This window comes from Chaetodon auriga, chromosome 3 (assembly GCF_051107435.1).
Source record: "Chaetodon auriga isolate fChaAug3 chromosome 3, fChaAug3.hap1, whole genome shotgun sequence".
Lineage (NCBI taxonomy): Eukaryota > Metazoa > Chordata > Actinopteri > Chaetodontiformes > Chaetodontidae > Chaetodon > Chaetodon auriga.
In genome coordinates, this window is record NC_135076.1 from 8,573,176 (window position 1) to 8,595,000 (window position 21,825).

The following is a 21,825-nucleotide window of genomic DNA, read 5'->3' on the forward strand; positions in this document are numbered from 1 at the left end:
TTTGTCCCTGTCCACACATTAACAACACACCCCGTCCCACTGCTTTTCATTTACATTAGTGCCTGGATGGGCGAGCGAAGGACACAGAGACAGCGACAGAGTGAGAGTGAGGTTTTCCATTAAAGAATTGGTCCGGCAGCAGATGCCGCCATTGTTTGGGTTCGGAAGCCCAGAAATATTTGGTATTGGGGCTGATGACGTGAACATCAGTGGAGTCATCTAGTTTTTCACATCAGAGCTAATAGGTGTAAAGCTGTTATGAAGATTGGATTTTATGGTCGCCTGCATGCGAGAATGAGAGAGCAGAGTGATTTTTAGGTACTTTGAAATTATTGAAGTGTCCAGTCCAAAAGAGTCCAGCTGTGATGAAGTCTTAAAGCCCTTAAATGGTCCAAAAAGAAAAGCCAAAGTCATCCAAAACGCTGCTTCATTCTTTGTGAAATCTTCTGTGAATGTTTGTTGCAGTGATACAGAGATGTTGGCAAATAAGCATTAAGAGAAGTCCCACTTAAAACTCACATATGATGCCAAAAGCAGACGCATTAGTGAAAAATCGCAAAACATAGAGTTATCAGCGGACAACATCTGTCATTCTATATTGATATCACTGTTCACTGATGTTTTAATCCGAGTACAGTATGTCAGCATGGTTAATTTCACTCTGAAATGTAAAGCAGGTATAATGTCTAGAGCCCTGTAATGTTTCATATGTGAGTTCTGTATGTTCAGAACAGGTTTCAGTGGTAAATAATCCGGTAACTAGTTGGCTCACTGGCTGGCAGAATAATGAGCTTGTGTGTGTGTGTGTGTGTGTGTGTGTGTGTGTGTGTGTGTGTGTGTGTTACGCGATAAACCACGGCAGCGTGTCATTTTGATTCTATTAGACGGTGTGTGTCACAGAGCGACATGGCGGCGCTAAACGCAGCGGATGTTAACCGTAGGAGGCTAAAACATGACAGCTTGGAGCTCTTTGGTGGAAGACAGACACTCACGCGCACACACACACATGCACATGCACAATCATACATGATGATAATCACTGGAATGCACTTGTGATAGTAATACAAGCAAACATGGCAGCAGTTCACAAGTATGAGCATATTCTGGCAATATGTATCCGCTAGTGAGTGCACATGCTGAGACACACACACACAAACACGCACACTCATTTACACAGCTAGACAGATGTTGCCATCTGTTGCATGTGCCACAAGCTGTGTTTCTGTCAGTGGTGGAAAAAACATTCAAGTCATTTGCTTAAAAAGCAGCAGGCAAGAAAATGCAAGCGCAACAAATACAAGTAAAAGTCCACATATATATATATATATATATATATATACCCAGTGTAACATAAAAAGAACCTTATGTGTATTTTGTAGCATTTCAGTATTTTATATAGCAGTTTTAATCTATAACCATGTATAATAATTTAAGAGTTTATCATGTAAAAATATATATGTACTTACTACATACTGTACATACTTTTTTATATGTAAAAATAGTCCACTTATTGTCTCTGAACTTAGTAGTTTTCATCTGAATTTTATGCACATTTTCAGTAAAAGTTCAAGAAGTTGCCAAATCAGTCAAATATTGCACTAAAAATACCAGCATGCACAACACCAGGACCCTGAAACTGAAGCAGCTAAATGGAATTCAGCCATTATTCTTTTTTCTTTTATCTACAGCTGTGCTTTTCCTGTCATGACATGTCAGCGTGCTCTGTAAAAGGTCTATTAAAATAACACGTTTTGTAAATGACACAATCTAATCGCTGTTTTCTACCAAAGATGTATTATTTGAGTAGATTAAAGTTTCTCCTCCGTGTTTGTCGGCCACTCTTTTTATCTTTCATTTTGGTGTTTTCTGCCTGGTGCTGGTCTGTGACGGCGGCTGGTAGAAACACACTGATTCTTCGTCTAAAGTCGCAGAAGTGAGAGCACGTCCTGTAATATCATTACTTGTCATTTCTTTGTTTACCTTTCACCTTTAATTGCAAATTCTCTTCATAATGTTTCCATCTCATGTACCAATAGCAATATTTTATTTGCGACTTGAATGCACAGTTTCCAATAGTGCACACAAACAGGTGGATGTAAACATGTTTACAGCCTCTCTCTTCTCACTGACACTGCTATGTTAATGGTATCTGGAGAAAAAAGGCACACACGCTCACGGTTTTCTCAGCCATGACATTATGCCTTTGAGTGAATATTCTTATTGGGTCTCTAAAATGTCACGCTGTCTTTACCTTTTACACACATTCATACACACACACCACACACACACACACATCAGCAAATAGACTTGATTTATTTTCCCGTGGACCTCAATGAGGTTCTACGTCCTTTATGAGCTGGTTGTGAAATTCAACAGCCTCTGTTTAAATAGGATGGAGACAAGTGTGTGTGTGTGTGTGTGTGTGTGTGTGTGTGTGTGTGTGTGTGTGTGTTCAGGGAGTGTTAAGTCACGACTGGCTCTGACCACAGAGTTTGAGGCCTTCCTGAAACGCACACACATTATCAGTGAGGTGCTAGGTTTCTCAGCCTGAAGATAAACACCAAGCATTTATGACTTCTTCGCTTTACAGCTTGTTGACTCTGTGATTCTGACTGTTAGACATTCTGTAGCAGACACTGTAGGATGAAATGATGTGTGTGTGTGTGTGTGTGTGTGTGTGTGTGTGTGTGTGTGTGTGTGTGAGAGAGAGAGAGAGAGAGAGAGAGAGCACGTGCAACTTAGTGTTGCAGAAAAGCAAACGTTCCCACTCAATCAATGACTTTGTCTGCGTTGGAATTTTGTGTCTTAAAGACGAGTGTTGGGTCATTAAAGGGGCATTTTGTATTTTTTTTTATAACCTGGGTCTTTATCTTAGCCAGTATACCTGAAGGTTTACCCAAACATGATATCCTGCATTGTTATGAGCAACTCTGTTGGACACAGATTTAACATCCCATCCAGTTGGGCCACAGAAATAAGCACCAATCCAGTCTGTACTCACAGATCAAACGTATTTATTAGAAGGCCTGAATGAAAAAGAATATTTAGAGTTATAGAGCCCATCATGTCTTCTAGTCTTACACCAGAACTGAAGTAGGACCCTGGACCTGTATGGTATCATTGAATAGAAATAAAAACGAGACAAATGTCATGAAAAGTCAAGCTGTCGTAGTACTTTACAGCCATATACTGATGAGTGTGTGTGTTTTTCTGGTCCTAAAGACGTTCTGTCTGAGCAGTCAGCAAAGCCTCTTTGTGAATTCTTGAAGGAACTTCTTTTTTCCTGTTTGAACTTTTTTAGTGATCCAATCAATACATAGACAATAGAGCAGAAAAAAGCTTTGCCACAAAGTAACATTAATTTTCCTTTGATGGGACTCAGCCATAAATAAATTTGAGAACACACATGCGTAGAATAGAACTAAAAACTGTTAAACCTAAATTGACAAGAACAGGGAGATGATGCAGAGGGAATAAAAGATTTTTTCGTCCATGTTTTTCCAGGCTAGTGGGACTTTGTAAAGGCAACCTGATGGCAGTTAACTGGGCGGCTTGGTGGAGGGGGTGAAAGGTGGAACAGAGCAGTCCTCAAATATTTACGTGTATGTAAGGAGTGTACGTTTCTCAAGGCGATGTCCTGCAGTAAATATGACACCATACTGTGACAGTAAACAGACAGCTTAGGTTTACAGGAGACTGATGGTTGTAACCCTCTGTGTATGTACCTGTGTGTACATATATGCACTCTATGTGTGTGTGTCTATGTAAAAGCCTGGGGAATGTCCTGGTTCATTACCAACACACTGCCATTCCCTTGCTAACCATCCAAGTCCACCACAGCGGTCTGAACCTGCCATGATCATCTCTAGACCTGGATAAACATCAAAATCCTCTCCTCTCCTCAGTCCTTGCTAATCAGATGCCAGGCTCAGTCACTTTGTCAGAAGACAAGCCAACATACTCTCAGTGTGGACCACTGCTATCTGTGTGTGTCTCTGCCAAGCTCAAATCTTCCTGCTTCTCCTGTTGCCTCTGTGCCTCCTCACCCTGGTGACCATGGCTTATAATCCCCCCCCCCCCCACACACACACACACATAAACCAGTAAACATGAACATCAGTGAATGTATTTTTTCTGCTTTGAGAAGCATCAGTTTCCGACAGTATAAGACACTTGAAACTGCGTAATGTTGCTGCAGCTGCTGGTCAAAAGGTGTCATTCAAATCAGCCCTCAAGCCCTGTTTGAATAATATATATTTGAAAGTTATTCAATGCCAAAACAAAACACAGAACAGCAGTTTATCATTGTGTGACACCGGGTTTTACATCTCTGAAAGGTTGTCATGCTAACAATCATGTAGAATAGCCACTCATGTCACAAAGTCATTTATCAGGAATGTGGTCAAAATGTAGAAGTACAGGTAAGTTTAAGGGTGATTAGCACACATTAGCATTGTGACTTTGATTTAGGGTCAAGATTAGACTGAGGTTTATTAACAAGAAGCTTTTTACCTCTTCAACCCCACAAACATCCTAATATTAATACAATTCAGATCTTCAGAACTTTAAGGAAATCTGCATTAACAGATTTTTCGACTTGGGAGCAGAAAAAACAAGCTGTTAACACACAACTGACATTTTATCATTTTCTAAAATTGATATGTCAAATATGTTAGCAAACAGTTGCCTGTGAGCACATCCAGCAGCCACAGAGCAGCATGAGCGTTTATTTTCAATCATGACCTGATGGCTGTCCAATATTCACTGTTGTTTTAACTCTTTTTTGGTCTCCACCGGCTACTCAGGATAATGTCTGGCTCTGCTAATTTCTCCAGTATATTCACAGCTTTGAGGGGTGTGAGCTGAAAGATGCAGAGTCAGGGATTAAAGCTCAGTATGTGACACATTTCACTGATTATGCTTTAAATTGTCTTCAAGATTACAAATTTCCCAAAGATGCAGATTGTTGAGAGAGTTTTCCATCTGATGGCTGTTGCTGCAATACACAATGACATCATGTATTTGTGCTTTTCACTCAACACAGCCATGATGGCTTCAATCAAACGTGATACAGACGATGTACAGAACAGTACTTTACAGTTTGCAATCATAAACTTTTTCTAACTTTGAAGCTACTTTAGAGGAAATTTAAGGCCAACACTTGAGTTGATGTGGTTCAGTGTGTAACTGAGGGATAAGAAGTTCAGAAATAAATGTCATCAGTCAGTGTCCTCACATGCATAGTAATACAAACATGTGTGTATGTATCTGTGTGTGTGCAGGCGTGTGTGAAGGTATCATCCCAGCTCGGTAGCAGCTAGCTAGCAGCTAAATGACTCTCCACACTTCATTAGCGGCGATGAGGTGAGCTGCTCATCTCCTCATTGTTAGCTAGCGCTAAGCTGCAGTAATCCCAAACAAAGAGCCGGGGCCTCGCAGCAGCCTGCGTGGATTAGACCGCTTTCTAGAAACATCCGAGAGAGATTCATTCTCATTCAAATTGGCCTGTAAACAAAACCAGCGGTGGCCAGGAGAGAGATGAGAGAGGGGAGAGATGAGTGTATGATGGAGCGAGTGAGAGACATCTTATATGTCTACATGTGTAATATAGCTGCAGTATGCGTGTGTGTGTGTGTGTGTCTGGTGTGTATTTTGAGGCCTGTGTGTGCCTGAGAGTGAGTTTTAACTATTGGTAGAAACTCCAGAATCAAAGAGTGTTTGTGAAAGAAGCAATTTCAGCCTACAGTGTACTTCAAATGACAAAAAAAGCATTATTTTCTCTCTTCTTCTGGTCCACTCATGCTCGTAGTTTTTGTTTAATTTGTCCAGATTTTTAAGGCCTCTTGTCTGTGAGACATCTGGTGCTCTCCCAACACAATGCAGGTCAATGGAATTTCAAGTTAGGTGCTAAAAATTTCTCGAAATATGTTACCTACACGCACAGAAAAGAAAAACAGACTGTGTTTCCGGAAAATAGCAAACAACAAAAAACAGACTTGTGTATATATATTTAAATTGTTATATTTTATGCTCTTATTTTAGTAGATGTGTCATGCACCAATTTCACCAGAACAAATTCCTCGTATGTGTAAAAGCGTACTTGGCAATAAAGCTTTTTCTGATTTCTGATTCCGAGATACACAGGAAAATTAGATCATGTATTGTGTGGATTTTCACATCTATTATTTCTCTCATTTTACGGATTTTTTCTTTTTTTTCAATTATTGATGTATTATTTATCCCTTTTGATTGGTTGTTACAGCTTGCCACTTTAGTATAAAGATGTCATCTCTTATTGTGAATCTATTGAAGATCCATTCCTGAAATGTTATGACTATAACAAACTTACTTAAAGTGTGCAGGAATTCAACTTTTTCTTTTGCAAACTTGCATCTAAAAAAATCACCAGCAGTCTTTATTTCTAGAATCAGTCCCCATTACTCAGATCACCCAAAGAACACACTGTCAGCTGTTTTTATGGCCTCTCCAAATAAAGCAAATTCAAATTTGTTTGACTTGTCAAAGCAGGGAGTAAGCATGATCTATCAATATTTAATGACTATGCATGAATAGCTACAGTTTGGACATGGGTTAAACATTTCCCACAAAGCACGGGTGGAACCAATAACTTTGATGAATGCTGTAATCATTGCAGTGTGACACAGCAAATGATGATGTTATTAGTTACGCCCATGTGACTAAATTATTACCTAAGTTTAACGCCATTTTTTTTTTCTGATCCAGAATGGCTAGCATGTTGCTGAGCTCAGCAACCAAACTTCCCTTCACTTGTATTTTACTGGGATCACGGCACAAATCTCACGTGGACGTCTCAAAACAAAGCAAGTGAAACTAAAGTTATCTGCGTGGGTCGTTTTGTCAGCTGACTGTGTGAGCATTGGGTTCTTCTTGTCCTGTGACGGACTGCTGTAAACCAGATTCAGATGCTTTTACTTTCTGCTCTTTTCAATGTGCCGGATGCAGCCGCTGGTCACGGGCTCTGCTCAAGTGATGAGAGTTGTCCTTTCAGCCGGTCTGCTAATCTGACTGGACCATTAATAAGCATCAATCAGCTCAGTGAATGTGTTATTTTAAAGCAGTCTTCTTCATCTGGCTCATCTGAGGATCTGATGTTTCGATTAAATATTTTTGGCTTAATTTTGCCCTGAAATGCCACCAGATGCTGCGGCATTTTAGCCATCAATCACATGTTCTGATGCTCATCAATTTTATAAGTAATCGGTTATTAGTGGTTTTGATCGTTATTAGCTTTCAATCAAACCAACTGATTTAGCTTTTATACACATCATCATTTTAATATGATGTCAAGTGGGATATTTGGCTGATCTGATGATCAGGCTAACGTGTCTTCATTGAGCATTTGATCAGTCCGGTAATGATGATCATTGTAATTTCTCGGTTTATAATGTCAGTCATGCAGTTGGTCAAATGATCTGACTTTAGTCAATATTAAAGAGTGACTTTAGCCATTAGTAACCATCAGTCAACAGCTGTGGTTTGGTTGTCATGCAGTGGTCCTTAAATGGTGCAAGTTAGCCTGTAATCAAGTACTTAAACATTATAAATACTACCCATAAGTACTAAATCTCCCAAAATGTCATTTTCATCATCATCTAGATAATCTAAGTCTGAATTAGTGACCATTCTTAAATCCAGACTTCTGTTTGGATTTGGGATTCATTACAAAGTGATATTTAACTAGTTCTTTAATTGGTGTTTCAGTTTTATTCCTGTAGTGTCTGAACACTCCACAGATATCTTGGTGTTAGCTCACAGTGGTGTTTGTTTTCATATAGTAGTGTATGTGATGAAACGTGCCTGATATATGTAGCTGGTTATTCTATGTCAGAGCCTCCCCTGCACACCTGGGGATGATTGTTTAATCACTGTAAAAGGAGGCTGAGACCACTCTCGTGGTGCTTTGATGAAGGCTTGTTTGGTGAAATGCATCAGACTAAAAAAAAAATAAAAAATAAAACTACAGCAGGATTATTGAGGGATCTTTTGTGCTTTTGAGGTGTCGCTATCAGATACCATGCCACTGTTCAGCCGCAGCTGTATATAAAATGGCTGTGATTAACCCGAGTGTGATTTATCTGCTGTTATTGCCTCGGCTGTCTCTCAGTTTTTACAGCCTGCGTGGCTTTCTTTCTTTTTTTTTTTTTTGACCAAGCACAGTACACGACTCTCATGACATTGTACGAGCCCCTGAGATGAAGACTGAGAGAAGTGAAAATGATCATAGTCGTTCTGTTCATTAAATACATTATTTCAATTTCACAATGAAAGATTTACCTTGTAGTTTACAGGCACAGGCAGCTCTGTGAGGCTACCATCAGCATGCTAACATGCTCACAATTAGCATGTTTACCATGCTCACCATCTTAGTTTTGCTTTTTAGCATGCTAACATTTGCTATTAAGCACTAAGTAGAGCTAAGGCTAATTTTGCTTTTCCAGGTATTTGGTCACAAACCAAAGTGGTGGACAGATGTAAATTTTGACCTGATGATGCAGCTGGAGGACATGTCAGGGGATCACCAAAGTTTTTAAAATGTGCCCTAAAGAGGATTTCAATGTCTGTACCAAATTTCACAGCAATCCATCCAATAGTGTTTTTGCCATTAGAGCTCTAATGTTAGCATGGCAGTCTCCAGTCACCTGCTAGCACGAACCACAGCTGAGAAGCATGGTGGCTTACAAGAGGCAACCAGTGGAAACTTCCTGTACCTGCTCTGCTCCCTTGAAACTGTTTATGTTGCATTCTTCATTAATGAGATGCTGGTGGAGTGTGTTGTTCTGTAAATATCTGACAGCTGTGTCTGCGCGTCTTTCTTCCTGCCTGGTTCCTGAACAAACAGCTGTGGGACTGACCAACCACCTCCCCTCTGGTGGTCAGCATTTTAGTATCTTTAAAGCTCTAATCCTCAACTTTACAGTGTCTGTCCTGCACTTTTCACGGTCTGACCATGTCCAGACCACAGCAGATAAATGTGAAAAAATGCTGTTTACATATGGAAATTTATGTCCACACTAGCATTTTCAGGTCTTTTTTGAAGAGTTGTCCGTCCACAACCGAAACTTGTAAAGCGGCAACAAAGTTGTGCATGACATCATCTGGCCAGTTTTTTTGCTGAGCGTGAGCAAGTGACACCTTCACTTTATCGACTGCTGTTCTCCATTATCACATGTTCTGTCCCTCAATATAGCCAAACTGTTCACATTAACATATTTACTGTTGACAGAGAAGTAAAAGAGTAGAAAATGGGAATTTGGCTGCAGCTTAAAGAAATGTGTGATCAGCTGTTTTGACATTCAGAATAAGACATCTTTTATTTAGTCTCTTGCACTATCATGGATCCTGACTGCAATAAAGCAATAAGGATTTCTCCATTTTGTCGAAAGTTTCTGTTATACTCTAAAAGTACTGGCTTACTTTGGGGAGGAAAGCAAATTCATATTCCGTGGGCTTATTTGAACAGATAACCTATACGTGCTGTAATAAAAACAATTCATACATATCGTTGTTATAGTATGTGACATTTATTAGAATTCCATTTTGAAATTCTTTACTGTTTCAGTCGCTGATATTAGTGCATGTGCTGGAAAAATGAGAATTAAATTAACAATGTTCGAAAAAGTTCATCATTGCAGACTGTGAAACACTGTTAAATGTAGCCATTTTTGACATGCTCCTTTATTTCTGTTGACGTTGTTATGGTCAGCAGCTCCTATCTGAAGGTAATTTGTCTTACAGAGACCAATACAATAATGAAAGGATCTTGTACCTTCTCATTTTTAAAGGTTTTTTACTGGCTTAATGCTCTTAAACTTTAACTCAGCAGTGGTCATTTTAAAATAACTGGAAATAATGCTGCTATAATAGCTTTACATTTAAATGGCCCAAATGTAGATTCAAACTATTTAATACCCAGCAGCTGTCACTCAACTGCGTCCCAGAGGGAAGTACTGTACTTTTTACTTCAGTACAATTACTCTACAGCTTTAGTTACTACTTACTTCACAAATTAAGATGTTTACATAGAAAGCATATGAAGAGCTTGTAAAATATGGTATTTTGTTAGAAATTAAACTATCCAACAGTTTATACAAGTACAGCTGCAATGATTAGTCAAGTCATGGATTATTTCATTGACAGATAATTAACTATTCTGCTAATCATTTCAGTAAGTTTTCCTGTAACAAGTATTGCAAACGTGTCTCTTTTGGGCTCTGAGTAATTGTGACAATTGACATTTTTCACTATTTTCAGAATTTTTACAAACCAAACAATCAGTCAGTTAATGGAGAAAGTAATCATCAGATTCAGCCATAAAGGGCCCGATGTTCTGACTTCAGTACTTTCACTTTTTCATACATTTTCCTAATATGTTCCTAATTATATGTTCATACTTAAGTAACATTTTCAATGCAGGACTTTTTGTTGTATTTTTACAATGTGGTATTAATACTTTCCCTTAAGTAAAGGATCTGAATAATTCCTCTATGACTGCTGCCGATACCTTGTTTTCAGAGCATTTAAGGTTATTAGAGCATCAGGGAGGTGGGGATGGGGGAGAACAGGGCCTGAAAAGCAGACTTGGAGCCCAAATTGAACATACTTTGGGAAACGTTGTGAATCGTAACTGTGAGCGAGCATGAGCCTCAAAACAGCCAGTTAAGGGAAAATATAGCAGTGTTAATGGGCTAGATGTGTGTGTGTGTGTGTGTGTGTGTGTTGGGGGGTTAGGGTTAGTGCGTGTGACATGATTGACAGGTGGTTGGCCACATCTCCTTCAATAGCCCCCCCCCCCCCCCATCACTGATTACTGTGTCAATGTGTCTGTATCACACACTCTCACACACACTCACACAATACTATGCAGATACACACAAAGGGAGAGAAGCCCACTGTGGATCTCCCATCAGGCCGAGCTGCGAGAAAACACACAAAACAGACGCAGCAAATGTGTCCACTCTCATGCATATGGAGATACTAACAGGAGAGTGTGTGTGTGTGTGTGTGTGTGTGTGTGTGTGTGTCAATAGACAGATTCTATGTAAAGTGCATTAGCATTCAGTGATGATGATTGTCTTTCTAAAGGCTCTCATGGTGCCACTGGTCCCCCCTTCTCCTCTGTGGGTGGGTTTATAATTAAAAGCGCTCCAGCTCTCTAATATGAGTGGTATGTCTGTGATTTGTCTGTATGGCACTGTATGGCACAGATTGATCAGATAAAGAGCAAAGTCATATTTCTTTACTGCTAAGCTAAATCACAGTGAGAGTGCTGATCCCCTCTCTCTCTCTGTCTGCCTGTCTGTGTCATCCTCTCTCTGTTTCTCTGCTTTTGTGTTTCTCTCTGAGTCTTTAAATCTGATTCTGGTGTTTCTCCTCTCCTCTTTTTTTAACTCAACCTGTCTCACTGACTGGTCCCATCTGGTCTTGGCTGTGGTGGTTCTGCACTGCACTTTCAGAGATCAGCTGTCAACAGCTCTGTGTCTTTGGATTGTTCGGTGTGGATGTGCTTCCCTTGCAAGCTCAATGAGGGGGATGCTGTGTGCAAACACAGTGCCCATGGACGTCTTTTTCATTTTCTGAGGTTTGAATTTCATCATGGCCAACATCATGGGAAACTACTTATTTCTAGAAATGTTAAATGCATCACTTAGCCTGTGTGAAAGTGGGTTTCAGCCAGATAAATGTTGCCTAGCCATGAGTGTTTTGCAGAAAATGAAAAGACTAGAAATCAGCATCTGAAAGTGATGCTGAATATTTATTTAAAAAATCTGTTTTCAAACCTTCTGTCACTGTTGATTGTGTCAAGATGCTGAATCACTGCAATAACTATTTTTATATTGTGTTTATATCATATTTAATCTTTGCAGTGACATGGAGAGGAACTGATAAGTTCAAACAAATGTGAGAGAGTTTATTCAGGCTTTTTAGGAAGTAAAATCAGGTGCGTGCAGTAAAGTAAACCAACTCATGTCACAGGAAATAAATAGCCCTCACGCATACAAAAAGTGGATTAACCTTTTCGTTACCTTTTGCACTTGTAACAAAAACGGTTCTTTTCTTGCATCTGAAAAGCCTCCTTATGTTTTTTCTAAGTGTACAGCCACTTCTCTTCTGATGAACTGAACTGATTAAGTAAATGATAAATAATGTAAATTATGTCACTGATTTTTTTTTTTTCATGCTTCCAGTGTTAGGAAGGCTGTTGTAAGATGTGAGGCCTTGGTCTTAATCCAACTGTGTGTAAGGGTTGACATGTGATTGGTTCACGGCTTAGCGATCGTGGTTGCAAGAAGGAAACTGATTCTGTGTGTGTTTATTGTTGTGTGTGTGTGTGTGTGTGTGTGTGTGTGTGTGTGTGTGTGTGTGTATGATCTATAGACAGGGTGAAATAAGATTCTTTGCTCCCTTCTCCTCACCTCTCCTGTCCTCCATTATCCCCCCTTTCATCCCCTCTCTCCTCTCTGCCCTTCTCTCCTTCCTTCCATTCACTTCTCCCCTCATCTCCTGCCCCTGTCTCCTCCTGCTGCGTCCCGCCTCCAACCTCACCCTCCATCCCTGTGATAGACAGGGTGTCCTCACCTTGTAACGATCACTGACATCCAATATGTTTGGCTTGGGATCATCCCCTGTGTCCATTGTGCTTTCTGTTAAACGCTTTATTGATTAGCCATGAGTTAATTACAAATTACATCAAGCGTGGGCAGACGGAGGTGGCTTGTACATGGCTGCAGGATCCATCCTGGAGGAGCTAATACATGTTGACTGCACACACCTGCAGGCATTGCCTCTCACCATCAGCAGGTTACATTAGTCTACCTGATTCCCCCCCCCCCACCCCCCACCCCATTAACATCCATACATTTATGACATTTCACAGTGCCTTATCAACGCTTTAAGGGCATGCAATATTTTCAAGGCGATTGTAATGAAAGGGTAGAATTAGAAACAGGAGGTTTCTGCAAGACACCAAGGATATGCGCCCTGAATACTTAATTCTATCAAGCACAACTTGACTCACCCTATGCAAAATTATGAGACTGTGCCAAATCCACAGTAGACCTTTGGAGGCTAATGTATTCTGGATTTAAGCTCCATTGTAAAATCCATAACACGCCTGCACCTGACCTGCTCTGCTGCAGCCCCCCAAAAACAACCTCTCACCTCTGCACAAAGTTAAGAAATGGAAATAACAGTCTAATAATAATAATAGTAATAATAATAATAGCAATAATAATAATAACAACAATAATAATAATAATAATAGTAATAACTGTCGCAACCTGCAGCAGCAAGCACTTTTTAGAGCCTTTTTCCTTTTCATGCCGTGTCAGTTTCTTTTTGACATTGCCGTGTACTTTGTGCAAAAAGGAAAAAGGAGCGAAAAAAATCTTTATCAAATCCCCATTCTGAGGCTTTCAATAAGGCAGGCCATTACCTCACTGGCGCTTTTGTTCGGCCTATACAAGAGAGAACAAAATGGTTATTCAGGAGGACGCTTTAGATTTTTATTGTGGGCTCGCTATTCACAAAGAGCACCGTTATTGTATTAAAAAGAACCATCTGTGGCAGAAACAATGGCTTCAAATTATCTGTGAATACCCAGTGAACAAAATATAAAGCTTTTTCCTGCTCATTATGTGGGCTAAGCTAGGGGGTGGAAGATAGGAGAGGAGAGGCATAGACTTTGCTATAACTGACTTTTGTTGTTCTTGCTTGCATTCTTCTCCTTTTTAAATCGGCCCCCTTTTCACATTGTGTGTCGCCGTAAACGGCTTTTCTTGTTGCAGGGCTCGCGGAAAGAAGACAGCGGAGCTCCAGACAGACAGCGCGGCTCCACGGGGCTGCACGCCGGCCAACGCGCGCCGGCTGCCGGGTCGAAACCGCGCGGACTATCGGGGAGAGGGGGGAACATGCGGAGGGCGCCGGGTGGACGTTTCGCGGCCGGCGTCGGGGGGCTCTGTCCCGGACAACTGGAGGCTTCCTCGCCGGGGAGAAGCGAGGGGGAGATATGGAGGAGGTTGAGCGAAAATGGCATCTTGTTTAATTTCTGCCAATCAAGACGAGAGGAAGACAACTCCCAAACTGGCAGTAAGTTGGAGTGCGGTGGAGAGGAGAAGCCCTGTGTGTGTTTGTGTGCGTGTCGGTGTGTATGTTGGTGTGTGTTTGAGGCGGTGTGTATGTAAAACATGCAGTGTTGTGGAATGACACCGCATGGCATCATGAGCTTGACTGACTGCCTGAGCTGTTGTTGGCCGCTTTGATTTTCTACCCAACATACAGGCAGAATGTATGTTGTGAGTCATCAGAGTTCACATTTGTTTTCTGCGTGTATTTTAATTCTTTCCATTAATTTTCCTCTTTGTTTTCATCGCTGTTAAATAACATGAGGTTTGACTTACAAATCAAACAAAACGCCGGGGATTATTTTTACTTTGGCCCGCAGTGATGCGCCTTTATTACACTATTAGAGTCACTTATTTATTTATTCATTTTATTTTGCTCTACAGATTATCATGTTTTTAATCGCACGCGCACTTTATATTTTAATTAATTATTCCGAATGTTGAACGACGTCTTGTCAATTTTCCAACCTGATACACGTTCATGCTTTATGCTCGAATCGGATTTCTTTTAGTCTGTCACGGCAGCAAACTAAATAAATATTTTATTCAAATCTATTGAAAATAAAATAACTAAAATAAATGTAGTGACATTTTAACAAACCATAACTTGAGCACCTGTCTAAAGGCTCGTCAGTGTCTTCAGACACTGAGGACAAATTTATTCCCGCATTTATCCGGAAGGAAAAATATAATAATATGTATATTTTAAATGTCCGTTTTCCACAATTATGGTGAAGCAGCACTTATTAATGTTTTCATAAAGTGTTTTCCCGGCTGCGTCCCCAGCTTCTGGTACGGCCCCTAGTGGCGAGAAACGAGCCATTTATTTCCATTTCACCTGAAATCTGTCTGCCTCATTGCCATACAGAAGTTACCATTTTGTTTCCCTTGAGCATAATTAGTCATTTCACCGATTTTGAAATGTGTGTGTTTACTCTGTGTGCGAGTATTATCAGCTCAGAAGTTGTATTTTTGGATAATGACAGTCAGACATCCTCCCTGCGCGGCTGTTGTTCGAATAATTTTTCACTTGTATTGTTGCTCTTTTTTGTCTCTTGTTTTTTTTTTTGTTGTTGTTGTTGTTTGTTTTTTTTTTTTAATTTAATTGAATTTATTTATTTATTTGCAGTCATCCTATCACCTAGATTTGTGCAACCGCAAAACAGTATTTTGATATCACAGCGTGCTGCTCGCTGTATTTGCTGTATCCATCCCAACCTGGTAAAGCAGGGGGCTTACAAGTGGTCCGAGGGAGCCGCCCCGCTAGTTTCTCCTGTTTTTTGTCAAACAACGGCTTTAATTCAGGATGATTGTGGATGCGGGGCCATTCCCGGCTGGATGGGGCCTGCTTTCAGAGAGCTGCAGGGCCCCGCTGTTCCTTTATTATCATAAGCAGATTAGAGGTAGCGGGGAACACACTCAGATGCAGATAGCAGCCGAGCGGCCCATTTCAACCTTGCATTATAATGGACCGAGCTGCATGTGTCGCCTCTCGCAGCCTATTAAGCACAAGATGAATCTTATGTAAGGTTGCCGGGGCCGGCATAATGAGAGCACGGGGGCTCCGCTCCTCCATTTATTATCAAATGACTAAAACAAAATAATAAGGCTTGATCTATTCACTTTCAATTATGATTTAATCTAGAGACACGCATTTAAATTAAATTATTTCAGGTGTGTGTACTTGATCTATCTTTAATTATTGGGATTGTCTGGCTTGCAGGCAGATGTGTGGCTGTGGTGTGACTGAACATCTCTGCTGCTTTTCAGCTCTTTTACTGTTGTTGGTGTACTAAATATGTTTTTAAGATTTTTTTTAAGCATTTCCTGTGTATTTAACCGAACTTCTGCAAACAGCCATCACTATTCCCTCTCTCTGTTTGAGAAAAGCCTTTCTGGGCTCTCGGAGCTGCATGTAGTTCTCATTCTCTCCAGTAGGCGGCACTGGTGTCACGCAGCAGGACGCCTGGCCTTTCACATGGAAATTCAGGGGGAAACGGCAAAACAAGTGGCAGCAACACTCCCAAACCTCAGAAAACTTTAGTCGTTTCTGGACGTTAAAACTGTATGAGTGAATTATGGAGCTTTAAGGGCGACGACGCCGGTTTCGTCCCGTAATAATCGCTGTGTGCTCGGTTTGATCCACGGGAAAGTGAAGCAGGTGGAGGCCGCTTTTCATTCACGCTAATTGGCCGACACGCTTGTTCAGGCTCATATGAATGAGCTGCGCCTTTTGTGCAAACACACTTTATCTTAAAATATTCCTCACCTTTATTTCTCCTCCCCTCCTGTCCCCGGTAGGCCGTACCCCCCCTCCCAAACTACAAAGCCCTCACAACAACAGCAGCACTGTGGCAGTGGAAGTGGAGTGGAGTTGGGGCTTTGTCCGGACAGATGTAGCGACAACATCCCAAACAAAAACCGCTTATTTGTGCTGAGATGAGCCCGTCTGCCTTCTGTGTGTTGGCATTCAACTTCACTAAACAAAAGGACTGGGGGAAACATCTTGGATTACCTTTCCTCTTTTCAACGCTAAAAACCAGCCGTGGCTTCCCCCCTCACACACACACACACACGCACGCATCCGCACACACACCACCGCCATTCAGAGCTTTGAGTTAACTAACAAAGTTTATTTAAGTGCTGTTATGTTATTGGGGCCGTAAGTGGGGGAATTAGTGACTTTTTGATTTTGAACAACAGCAGTGTCACGGGCCGGGACTTAATGTCAGAACAATGCTGCTCCCTCCTTCAGCTTTAGATGACACACACACACACCATTAATGTCAACCTTTGGCGGATTTATTTGACACTTTTTACTGATTTTGAACTCATTTTATTTAATTTGGGTTTGCTGTTAGAATCCAGGCTGCACATCTAAATAGAAAATAAACTAAAAGATAAAAAGAGCGTCCTTATTTATTAAAAATTCTTAGTCTTTTTTTTATTTTTTATTTTTTTTTGTTAGGAAACCTTTTGGCCCTTTTTTACTGACAAAGTTTGCAGGGCGACACTTTTTAATTTCCCCACTAGAGCCAGCAAGCTCTTGCACATCCCTCTTCCTCTCTATAACGCCAGAAAATGTTCATAAAGTGCCTCCATATGTATTTTCCCAGAGAAATATCTCCACAAGTCTGAAAATAGTAAATATGTACTTTGTATTGGCTCATATGGGCAGCCTGAGTGTGCGTAAATGTGCGTGTGTGTGTGTGTGTGTGTCGGGGCAGAGCAGACCCTGCCCCTTTATGCTAATTAAGGCCTCCCATTGGTGTGTCAGGGGAGCAGGCCGGCTCTGATTGGCCAGGTCGAAGCCATTTATTCGCTGACAGCCCCGTCACATGAATGGTTGTCTATTAACTTGTTCAAAAACTATCTGGAGTTGTCAAGGCTCAGGCGGACAGAGGCGAAAAAGTACAGTTTGTTGATGCTTTTTCGGAGAAGCGACGGGAGAAGTTTTGTGGACACAACATAGCAGGGACCTATTGGGAGAAGGCTCTTTGTCGCACACACTCACACCCACACTCTGACACACACTCAGTGAGAGGGAGAGAGAGAGAGGGAGAGAGAGGGAGAGTGTGTGGAGACGCGGCTGTGCTGCCTGTTGTTTTTGTCCAGAGAAAAAGTTGCAGAGAAGAATCGACAGGTAACTTCTCCTCCGCAGCTCCGCGCTCCTCACTGTCCTCCCTCTGCCTTGTGGAGTTGTGTGGGGTTTTTTTTTTTTCCTCTGCTCGGGAGCTCCAAACTAAAAGCTGTTCCTGATGTATAACATGATGGAGACTGAACTGAAGCCCCCGAATCCCCAGACCAACACGGGGGGCTCGGGCAACACCAACACGTCCGGCACCGGCGCCAATCAGAAAAACAGTCCGGAGCGGGTCAAGAGACCCATGAACGCGTTCATGGTGTGGTCCCGGGGCCAGAGGAGGAAGATGGCGCAAGAAAATCCCAAAATGCACAACTCGGAGATAAGCAAGAGGCTGGGCGCAGAGTGGAAACTTCTGTCGGAAAGTGAGAAGAGACCTTTCATCGACGAAGCCAAGAGGCTGCGGGCCCTGCACATGAAGGAGCATCCGGATTACAAATACCGGCCCCGGCGGAAAACCAAGACCCTCATGAAGAAGGACAAGTACACCTTGCCCGGCGGGCTGCTGGCTCCGGGAGGGAACGGGATGGGAGCTGGGGTCGGTGTGGGAGTGGGGGCCGGGCTGGGCGGTGGGGTGAACCAGCGGATGGACACCTATGCGGCGCACATGAACGGCTGGACCAACGGTGGCTACGGCATGATGCAGGACCAGCTGAGTTACCAGCACCCGGGGCTGAACGCGCACAACCCGAGCCAGATGCAGTCCATGCACCGCTACGACATGAGCGCCCTGCAGTACAACACCATGACCAGCTCCCAGAGCTACATGAACGGCTCCCCGACATACTCCATGTCCTATTCCCAGCAAACCACGCCGGGGATGACCGCCCTGGGCTCCATGGGGCCCTCCTCGGTGGTGAAGTCCGAGTCCAGCAGCTCCAGCCCGCCCGTCGTCACCTCGTCGTCCCACCGGGCCGCCCCGGGCTGCCAAAGCGGAGATCTGAGGGACATGATCAGCATGTACCTGCCCGGGGCGGAGGTCAGCGAGCAGACCGCCCAGACCAGGCTACACATGTCCGGGCACTACCAGAGCACCGTGCCCGGGACGACGATCAACGGCACGCTGCCGTTAACACACATGTAAGAGACACAAAGCAAAGAGAAAGAGAGAGAGAAAGAGAGAGAGAAAACGAACTTTTATAAGAGAAACTGTGGACTATTAACGTTGGACTATTTTTGTACAGAAAAATTTCGGGGTGGGAAAAGTTGTATAGAAGTCTCCAGGAAAAGGACACACGACTCTTTTTTTTTCTTTCATTTTATTCTAAGGAAGCTCTAGAGGAACGGTAGGAGATCCCCTCTTCACTGGTGGATGAAGTTCGGAAGACTAGAAAGTGGGAGTCGCAATCAAATGTTTTATTATTGCAATCACCTTTTGTACAGTATTTATCAAAGAAACATTACAATCAGATGAAATTGTTCGTTAAACTGCAAGAGGTTGCGTTTTTTCTTTTCTTTTTTCTTTTTATATAAAGCAAGGCCAGTTCTGCAGAAAATATTAAAAGTGAAAACGGCAGAACTGCAATTTATATGGGAGCGATCAGTTATGCTCCTTTATTACTGCAAACATTGGAAAGAAAAGGGACATAAAACGAAGCAGGTAATGCTGTTTTTTTTTTTTTTTTTCCATTTAAGGTCAATAATACTAAACATTTTAATTTCTTTAAAAAAAAAAAAGATAAGACACTTTGTTTTCTCTCATACAGCTTAAAATATAGGTTGTTAATTTATATTTCCGTCTCCCACTTTTCATCTGTTAGAGGTATGACGCTTGTGCTCTTTATTTTCTAATTGATTTGTACAATTTCTGTATATTTACTGTGATATTTTAAGTTTTATTTCGAAATTCATTCCCGTAGTTGTATTTTAAAAATTGTGGCCTGTACGCAGAAGCCAACCACTCCATGTATATATATACCGGAACTAATACCATCCTTATAACAGTTACAATTTCAGCTGAGTATATTTTTTTTCAATATGCAGTTTGAAATGAATAAATTTTGGAAATTTGGATACATGAAATTGTACGAGTTTTGATTTGTTTTCTCTGTCATTTCATGCGTGCAGGCAGTCATCACATGTTCAGTTGTCATCTGTCTTTCCTCTGATGTGAACATTTACTGTAAGTTTAACACTGACTCCTTCCATCTTCGTGGATATAAAGTGTCAGACTTCAGCTGACAAAAAGAACAGTTTGTGAGGGCCACGTTGCCTCGTTTTTAAACTCTCATCAAGTATTTCAGCTTGTCCGTCGTGGTTAACCACGTTTCTATTTTCTAGTGCCTGCGGATGGCCCCATCAAGCCAAAGTTTGTTGCCTGTTTCCTAAAAGGGGAAGATTTTTCCACCCAAATGTCCAACATCCCCAGGTATAGACTGTCATTTCTGCTCTTCTATAATCACTGAAAAATACTAATCAGCACTGCTATTGAGGCCCAAGTAACATAAAAAAATAGATTTTCTTTTTACATTAATTTAACTCTGCATTCTATATCATTTTGTGGACTTCTTAGTATTTTGGGGCCTGCTTTTGAATGGGACAGCGAACGGGGAGGGATGATCAGATGGCGCTAATGCCAGTGTCTAAACAGACATAAATCCCATTTATTGCCGTCCTTCACAGCTATCTAACATTTGTGTAAACTGACAGGAGGATTTCTGTCATGGCTGGATTTTTATTTTCTAATGACACTTGACTGTGACAACAGCATATGTGGATATTTATGAGTATGTGCGACAGCCTAATCTCATGAACCCAGGCCTTTTTCATGTTGGAACAGTTCCTCTGGATGTTTGGTTTGATCTAACAAGGTGTGTTACTTTTTTGGACGCTATTTTTTTTTTTCTCCTCCAGCTCAAATGTTCAGTCTAAATTGAAGGTGAGCCCTCTTGAAAGGAGCCAGGCCAGCGGGACCTGCCGGGATATGCTTTTTTTGTCTCGCGATGTAATAGCTCCATATGGAGTGAGAGCATTTTAATTTAATGTTTAATCAAACGGGCCCTGCTGTTTCCCGTTAACCCTGGTTCTCACGGTTCAAGCTCTCTGGTGACTCCACACCACCTCCACCTCCACCACCACCCCTCCTGCCTTAAAAAAAAAAAAAAAAAAAAAAGGAAGGACAGATAAACACCGAACCGGTTCCAAAATGCTCCCATGCACCCAGCCAGGCTGCCTCCCCCCCGCCCCCCATAATAATAATCCTTATGATGAGCTAACTGCGCGTTCTGAATTTAACTAACGGTTTTAAATCTGGGGGAGTGTGTGTGTGTGTGTGTGTGTGTGTGTGTGTGTGTGTGTGTGTGTGTGTGTGTGTACGGCGAGGTAGATTAGGGCCGTTGTGTCTTGCAGGCTGGGTCCCGGGGGAGCGGAGCTCACATTAACCGGCAGATGAATATTTGAAGAGGCCCCTCGGTATTTATCCGTCCACTCCCCTCTGTCCCCCCTCCCCCTCCCAGTCGGTCCTTCAAGAGGTCAGGGGATCGTTGGTTGCTCCATTAATTATTGATCCAAGCAGCTGAATTGGTTGTAATAACCGAGAACACCAGTGATAAACAAAGTGTTTTTTAAAGGTCGGACGCGCAGATGCAATTAAATCTTTTTTTTTTTTTTTTCTTGCCATGAACGCCGGGCCCCTGCAGGCCCGGAGGCCCCGAGAAATGATTATTTTTCCCCGGCTGAGCGCCGCACCTTTGATGTGCTGGAAAAGCCTTTCGAATGGAGAGAATAGTTGCTGTGTTTGATGGTCATCTTATATTTTTGTGTCGAGCATCACAAAAAGCTGGAGCTTATTTGCTACGCCTGTAAAGAGCGCATGTTGACACAACCAGGATCCCCAATAAGGCCCAGGAAAACCAAACCAGAGCGTTTCACACCTTTATCTTGTTGCGTTTGATACTCTCTTCTCTGGATGTTAGATTTTTTTTTCTTTTATTTGGAGAGGAGGTTGTGGCTTGTATATTTTTTATTCTTATTTCCTTGTCTAAATCTACTTTAAAAATTCAATTTCTGAATAGTCCCTTG

The 21,825-nt window shown here is 41.8% G+C and overlaps 2 protein-coding genes across 5 annotated transcripts in view; both read left to right on the top strand.

Moving 5' to 3' along the window:
- LOC143316750 (uncharacterized) overlaps positions 1-21,825 on the top strand; it is an 83,796-nt gene that overhangs the window by 23,021 nt on the left and 38,950 nt on the right. For 2 of the 4 annotated variants that reach the window (XR_013076606.1, XM_076724388.1), the window contains exons 2-3: positions 13,827-14,127; positions 20,086-20,173. Coding sequence is in view for 2 of the 4 variants with exons in the window: in XM_076724388.1 (XP_076580503.1) it covers positions 13,950-14,127; positions 20,086-20,173 (266 nt within the window). In the remaining 2 variants the exon portion in view is untranslated. The remainder of the gene's footprint in view (positions 1-13,826; positions 14,128-20,085; positions 20,174-21,825) is intronic. The other 2 variants (XR_013076605.1, XM_076724381.1) reach the window with 1 other exon arrangement.
- On the top strand, positions 17,395-19,827 carry sox2 (SRY-box transcription factor 2). Its single transcript, XM_076724369.1, has one exon. The coding sequence runs from the start codon at positions 17,921-17,923 to the stop codon at positions 18,887-18,889; it is 969 nt and encodes a 322-aa protein (XP_076580484.1). The 5' UTR covers positions 17,395-17,920; the 3' UTR covers positions 18,890-19,827.

Bases quoted from the DNA above. Each gene is read 5' to 3' on its own strand.
- sox2 (XM_076724369.1), top strand. From the start codon at position 17,921: ATGTATAACATGATGGAGACTGAACTGAAGCCCCCGAATCCCCAGACC.